At 32.0% G+C, this 7,882-nt stretch overlaps 1 protein-coding gene across 1 annotated transcript in view; it reads left to right on the top strand.

Moving 5' to 3' along the window:
* Nucleotides 1-2,300: 2,300 nt before the first annotated feature.
* Nucleotides 2,301-7,882, top strand: part of LOC123712647 (homeotic protein empty spiracles-like) — a 28,070-nt gene continuing 22,488 nt past the window's right edge. Inside the window, exon 1 of the mRNA XM_045665880.1 lies at nt 2,301-2,809. Within this exon, the coding sequence (XP_045521836.1) occupies nt 2,368-2,809 (442 nt within the window). The 5' untranslated portion in view covers nt 2,301-2,367. The remainder of the gene's footprint in view (nt 2,810-7,882) is intronic.

Below are 7,882 nucleotides of genomic sequence, written 5' to 3'. Positions count from 1 at the left end.
TATATATATATATGTACCTATATATATACCCGTTTATAAGCGTTTACAATAAATGTTACAGAAATTAGCTTTAAAAAATAAAAATCATAATATAGTAAGATATAAGGTTACAGCTATCTTGATTTCTTCACAATTATATATAAAATAAAATTATTAAATGTTATGCCTATTTTGTATCTCTTTGGAATGTCCAAAGATTTATGTTAAAGCTGTGTAGCTAATTCATCATAACATTATTTATCAAGTTAATGAATGATGTTAGAATTATGAAAATTATTATTTAATTAGAAGTATGAAAAATGTTACAACATGTATGTTTTTAATTTTGATTAAACATTATAAATTAACCAAAAGTAGTTACGGAGAAGACTAAAAAAGCACTAAATTCCTTTTAAAGTTAAGTTATAAAAATACAATCAATCCAAAAAACGAAACGGAAACAGCACAATAATCCGACAAAAAAATATTAGTGTAACTCATACATATCATTCTTAAAATCGTGGAGCCAAGCAATCACATCCCAGGTTAGCTAAAAATACTTTTTAACCCTTGCAATTTTCGAGTGTTAATAAACAAAAGCTATGATGTGGCATGAACAGTGCACCAAATCTATATTTTTATTATTCTTTCTGATGAACACATTCAGGTCACTACTCGAACTGGACACGATGACACCATTTTCCGAATAATGCATAAACATTCAGCTAAGGTGAATATTCAGATGTTTTGTACAAATAAAGGTGGCAGTTAGGCAAACTTGCAAAGAAAGTCTTATGTATTATCTGTGGAAAAGCTTATTTATGACACGAATGTATAGTATCTGTATTGTACATTCTTCTATAACCTTATGGCCGATTAATGGGGAAAACTCCGTATTTTTATTAATTTATGAAACTTTTCATTTATATATCTACACCTAGCGAAGTGCCAAGGAGACTTCTGTGCTTCTGGAAGGAGTTAGGCTGGCTTAGTTAGCCTAGACTTAATGAGGCCCTAATGAGAGTCTAAGTGCGGAAAATAAGTCCACCAAGCTTTAATATTTAACTGTTTATATCTACAACTTATATATTTTTAAGAAGTAATGAAGAAAATAGTGATGGTTGTTGAAAAAGTATTTATAAGTTATTTGTACTAAAAGCTATAAATTAATTATGCGTCACGAAATATCAGTAGTTACAATAAATCCAAAGCATTGTAATAAAAATTACATTAATTGTACAATCTTGCATATCGATGTAATAACAAAAATCAATTACAGCAATCAAAACAATTTTAATTAAAAATCAAAGTATTTACGAAACACTGTTTGTAATGGCGGAAAATTTGCGTGAAATTCAAAGCTTATCGCGTTTCATTAAAATTTAAATCAACAAGACGAAGCCACAATATTATTTTATTATCGATAAAAATCATTGCCCATTTATTTTTTATATAACAGTTACATGTGGTTTCACTCTGACAAATTAAATCTTTATAGTATAAGGCATAATCCTAGGTACTTTGCATAATGACACCGAACCAATAGTCGGGAGTCGGTACATAAATTTCAGCAAGATTTGCAAGAAAATTTTGTTTTGTTAGACACAGCTTGTTAAGGGCATGTTTTTGGTCTAATTTATAAAATAATGATTCATTAAATTAATGTACTTTATCTAATGATTGAAATTTTTTAAATCGAATAGGCTTCTTTAATATTTGCGACATTTAAATATATTCATAACGTAATGTAAAACAAAATATGATAAATATATTCAGAAATTTCCCACATAAGGACACACAAACCCCACATCTCTTCAATAATACAGATAAAAATGATTACCAATTCATTGTATACAAGGCGTCCCGCAATTTTGCACGAAATCGATTATTCATCGGAAACCGATGAAAAACTTTATCTCGATACATTAAGCTAATAAAGCATTCGAGTTAATTAAAGACTATCGCTGCGAACGCAAAAAGAATCAGAGACGTACCCAATCCGCCGCCTAATTGAATCATAACCAGCTAAATTTAAAAGCCCCACAGCCCTATTAGTACATCGCAGCACGAACGCATCACACCATCTGGCTGGTTGAAAAACTCCGAAAACCGCCCACCGAAGAAGGCTCTATATTCCAAACCCTCCCGTTATCTCCGGTCGACCAATGGGATTAAACCTGTCCTATTAATGAGAGTCGTTTAGTTGCGCAGTAACACCCATAGCGCGAGACCAGCCAATAGAAACACAGCCGTCCATATTAAAACTTTTTTGAGAGAAACAAGCGTTCGGCGACCGCCGGCTCATTCGTTCGCGCGCCGGCGTGGCGTACGTGTCGCATCATGGATTGTGTCTTTGTGTTGTGATTGTGTTTAAGTGACTGTGGAAGCATGATGCCTCTCGCACCGACACCTGTGGTCGCGGTGCCATCGAAACCGAAAATTGGATTTAGTATAGACAGTATTGTGGGTGCTGAGAAGCAAACTTCGCCGCCGCTCGGCAGTCCCGGGTCGCCTTCGCCCGTCGCTTCACCCCGGAGTCCGTCTCCGAGACCATTGTTGCGACCTAGCGCGTTACCAGCTATGTTTCCCTCGCCTGAGCTGAAGAGGCTACCGTATTTAGACGCTCAAACACATCACCACCAGTTCTTAGCGCATTTTCAAGGCGCGGCGCTAGCTGCGGCCCTCGCTCATCAGCAGCAAGGGTTTGGAGCTCCCCTACCTCCACACCCACCTCCTCACCCCACGGCCCCGGTGCCCAGGGAGTCCTATCAGCTCTACCCGTGGCTAATCAATAGGCATGGAAGGATTTTCCCGCATAGATTTCCTGGAGGTAAGTGTTTTGTTTTGATGTTTATAAACATAAACAGAATATTGTTTTGTTTAAAAAATATTCCCCTCGTACTTTATTTTAGTTATGTTATGTACGGCAATGATTGTTTATTATTTAAAGATCTGCCATTTTATTAAGCTTTAGTTTCTTACAAGATTTAACAATAAATATATTGTAATATATCATAATTCTACTTTTTTTTCTTTCTATAAAAAACACATTGTAGAAGAAATTTATTAAAATTATTTAACTTAGCTTATTAATTCTGGGTTTTTGCAAAAAATTTAATAAATTTTTTTTAAACTAAATATAAGCCCTTTTATTGGTTACTATCAAAGCTATTGAATTTTTTTTTTACTAAATTATTACATAACTATAACACAATATATTTTTTATTGGTATTTTCTAAACAAAATAATAACAAACAAGCGTCGGGGAAGAATTGCATTCGCAATAGTTTAACATTTTCATTATATGTAAAATATTTAATTATTGTCTATTGTTGTAAATCTGTTCCACTGTTTTTGCGTTATTTGCAAACACACAGAGAACATAGTCTATTGTAAGTACAATATAATATCGTGTAATAATGATAATTAGCCGACATTGCACAACATCTTCACACTTCACGGATTTAACAAGTGACCGTGGCAGTGGCCGCTACTTTTCGTTTTACTTTAAATATCAGTTAATTTAATGAACAAGTATACTGCGTGTCGCATTATATTACATAGTTTTAATTATTTATTTTATTTTATGTCAGTTAACTGACAATACAGAAAGCCACAGACGGAATAGATACAAACACAAACATAGATAACAGTTATTAGGTAAAAAAATATAATAATCATACCAATACCAATTCTTAAAAGGCCGGCAATGCACTTGCGATATTTCTGGCAATGTAAGTGTGGATTAACATCAGGTGAACCTCCTGCCCGATTCCGCGTACAAAAATATTTATATTTTTATACAAAGAAAAATATTTATCAAATGTACTTACTACTTTAATCTATTGATAGGTTTTAATTATTCTTTATGATGAAATAAATGAAGATACATTATCAGAGACTTCCTAGTTTCTTCCGTTCTAAGACCATTGTTTCGAGAGGACAAAAATTGGATAGGAAAGCCCACCAAATTTTCATCAAACTTTTCATCAATTTTTTGAGACAATATCTATGAAACTTATTATAAAACAATTTTGAGTAGCTCCGAGCAGTAGCTACTCCTATAAAAAACTTCTGAATTAATGCGTAGAAGTTTAATTCTAATTTACATTACATTTACCTTAAATTGGACTTGTTTTCACATTTCTGCGGAGAATTGACTTGTGACTTGCGTTTGTGCCTCGAAAATTAACCCACTTAATTTTCTATTACAAAACATAATAGTGATACAGATGGAGTACTTTACACGTATCATTAATTGTTAACTTTTGTTTGTTAAACATAAAAGTTATATAATAAACAAAACAATAGATATTTAGTAAAAAAACATGTTTTTTATTGAATTAAGTCTTGCTCTAGTGCTTGAACGAGTTCAACTCAACCCTGAGGTACCAGTCGAGACTGAGTCAGGCACAGTCTGATCGCCAACTGGATTAAAAGATGCAATTACGAAACAGATACAGAAATCTGAGGCAAATACCAAAAGTTGTTGGATTTTTTTCGTTGTTCAGACAAAAGAAACTCGCGGAATATTGTCATCATTGCATCATTTCCACATAATTATTCTACCCACACAAATAATAAGTAGTTATAATAAGTAGGTCTACACATATGGGTGTACTTATTATTCTAAAATTAAGAAATTATATCATTCATAAAAACATTCGAATTTCAAATATCTTTTTTGTCAGTTTTTAAGTGTCACTAATCGATATTTGGTTAACGCCATAAATTCTTTTATCTATTATTAGACAGCTTCGAGATAACTCCACTGTTAACTAATAAAGTAGTTATTTTATATCTTCATTGGTTAGATGACATTTTATCTTATCAAAAACATGAATAGTGTGATACATTTCTATCTACTGAATGTGTTATTAGAAAATATGTAAGAAGATATTGCCATCTTTAGTATTAGTTGACCATTTAATGATATTTCTCTTTAACGTCACATATATATACTAAGAAATAGGTAAAATTTATTTTTTCAAATATAATGGACCTAGATCTAGATCGCTGCTTTAAACGGACCATGCACCTTATCGAAATAGCTTTTATATATAGATTAATGATACATCGATATGTTTAATTCAACAAACTCAGCGATGACTTCACTTAATATCCTATGACACCTGGATAGGGCCTCCATTGAGTTCGGACTTCGCATTTTACCTCACTCCAATTCTTTGCCTCGTCTGCCACTGTACGTCGTCAGCGCTGTGTCTTCCAATTAAGCTCCTGCTTGGCGATGTGATTGTAATCTCTTTAAAATCAGACAAAACTGCAACAAACAGTTTTATCAATATTCAACATTAAAGCTGTATTGAAATAAATATGATTATATCTTTATTTAAATAACTTAAAAAAGATTCAAATTCAAAACGTTTTGCAATTTACCATTATGGTTTTAAAAAATCAACGTCTTGGCCTCAGATATCTGAATTCGTTTCCATTATTGACCATTGATTGTTGGGTCTAAGATGTAACCTCGTGGTACAAGCAAGTCTTATTACCGCAAATAGGACTGGTGCACAACAGAGAACCGCATACATGCCCTCAAGGTTGAATGTCGTAAACCACAGCTTTATATAATTAAACAATGCGTAGATTACTTATTATAACTTCTGAGTGTAAAAAAAAATTCATATATTATTACATTTGACACTTCTTAAGTCAAAGGGGTAAAACGGACGAGAAGAACGTGAATAAACCTCTCCGTCAAATATTGTGTCGATGTCTGTATTCTTTATTGAGCAAATAAATAAGTTTAGTATATTTAATGGCCATGCTCTCATTATCAATTTCGTTATATGCCTCATTAAATAAAGTTATCTAAAACGTCCAAAGTGAATTCTTGAATCTTGAATTATTAAACTAATGAACAACATTTATGAAACATTGCATTTATGAACATCTATATTAGTCTATATCTTGTTTGTTAAGGTGTTTAGCTACGAACGGTTCAATAACTTAAACGTTGTTTTACTTTGGAAGCCATAGATAACACAAATCTCGATACTATTATATTGTGATTTATCTGTGGGCCTAATTGTCATTGACAATTTTAACAGATTTATCTATATCTAATTTTAGTTGCTTTGAATTTCTAATATATTTAATGTTCATATTTTTACATTTATATGTTAGTAAATTTGTTAGACTTCCTGGTGAACAGTAAGGCTAGTATTGTCTTTTAATAAAATAACTTTTACACATTTAAAGAAAACACTTTTTCAACGGATTGAAGTTATGTTTGTTATGTTTACATAATATTAAAAAAAATCCTACGTTTCGCGTGCTTTACAGCGTGCGTGGTCACGGTGACTGAAGACAAAAGGTGTTCAATGTCAAAAAGTATCATAGCTGTAGAAAAGAAATTAAAATTATGTAAAATAATTATAAGTTTATAATAATACATAACTTCAATGCGTTGAAAAAGTGTTTTCTTTAAACGCTATATCTAAATTATATTTCCACATCACCATTATGAACTTTACTATGTAAATAATTATAACATTACAAGTTGCATACACATTCAATAAACATAAAATTATATATACTGCGTAAGTCCAAAGTATAGTCTGCCTAAAGCACATTTAATTAGTTCCCGCTTGAAGGCAATTTTCACCAAATAAGACAACAATTATTTTCTAACGCAGTTATAATTTAACCGTATATGGTTGACAGTGTTGAAACTTAACACCAATACATTTCTAAAACACATTCTTCATAATAATTATGTGCTACATATTTCTTTAATTATTTTATTTGCTTCTAAACAAAAATGCAAATATAATTTAATAAATAAAGGCCGACCGACTGATTTACAAAGACTTTATACAGTATTTTAGTTTTTGACCGCTCGAAAAACAATTTCCTTACAATTCGTATAGCTCTTTAAACGATGTATGTTCTTGCATCTGTTTTATTTCAAATACGCCCATGGGGCGCTTTCTAAGTTTGCGATATAAGAATCGGAAGTTATGTGAACTATTATAGAAGTATGACTCCCGTATGTCAAAATCCAAAATACTTTTCTCTACATCTTTTAATCATACCCTTATTTGCGACGCGTCTTTTCATTTATTTACTTAATTATATAGGTACTTTTAATTTGTTCGTATTTCGACGTAACAGTAATATCAATATAACAAAAAGGTATTATTGGTATGGCTGCAGTGCTTCGCAGCGACCTCATATCCCACGAAGGTTTCAGCACAGACTCCACAATCTATACATGGCGTTAGATACGCGTTGTTCGTCATAAGGCCTCGGATTGGGCGTCCTGGCTGTTCATATCATCTCCGATAGATTACTAAAATATTTTGTCATTTGTGTAGTGACGTTACATACAAACGTTTAATATCAGTTCAGACATTGATTAAAGTAATAAAAAATTATCTTTGCCTAATTAAAAACTTATTTTGTATTTATCGCTTTTCGCTTGTCCCATTTCATAATTACTCGATATATGATAACCTTTAACACGCTACATTGTAGCGCTCGTTTCATTAGTCGTAATTATTGCAGATAACTTAATTATAAAGATTATTAATGAGAACTATGTTCGTATGACCTAGGCACTATGCGCAGATAGAATGCGCTATCTTAATGTTAGATTAATATTTTTTTTAACAATATTGAAAAAGGATTGGAAAGGATATTAAAATTGGTCAAAATCATTTACGACGACATCGTTTGGAACAACATACCGGTTATATTGACTAAAATCAAAGGCTGAATTCTATCTATTAGGTAATTAATAACAACGTCATCGGTTGTTACGACTATCGGTTTTTACGACCAAATATGAGTAGTCCCTACGATATCGTTATAACAGATTTTGACTGTATTAACATTGTATAATATTAGTGCATTATTACACCATCGGTATCACCTCGAC

This window comes from Pieris brassicae, chromosome 1, assembly GCF_905147105.1.
Source record: "Pieris brassicae chromosome 1, ilPieBrab1.1, whole genome shotgun sequence".
Taxonomy (NCBI): Eukaryota; Metazoa; Arthropoda; class Insecta; order Lepidoptera; family Pieridae; genus Pieris; species Pieris brassicae.
The sequence above is the reverse complement of the archived record's forward strand: the minus strand, read 5'-3'. Positions and strand labels throughout refer to the sequence as shown.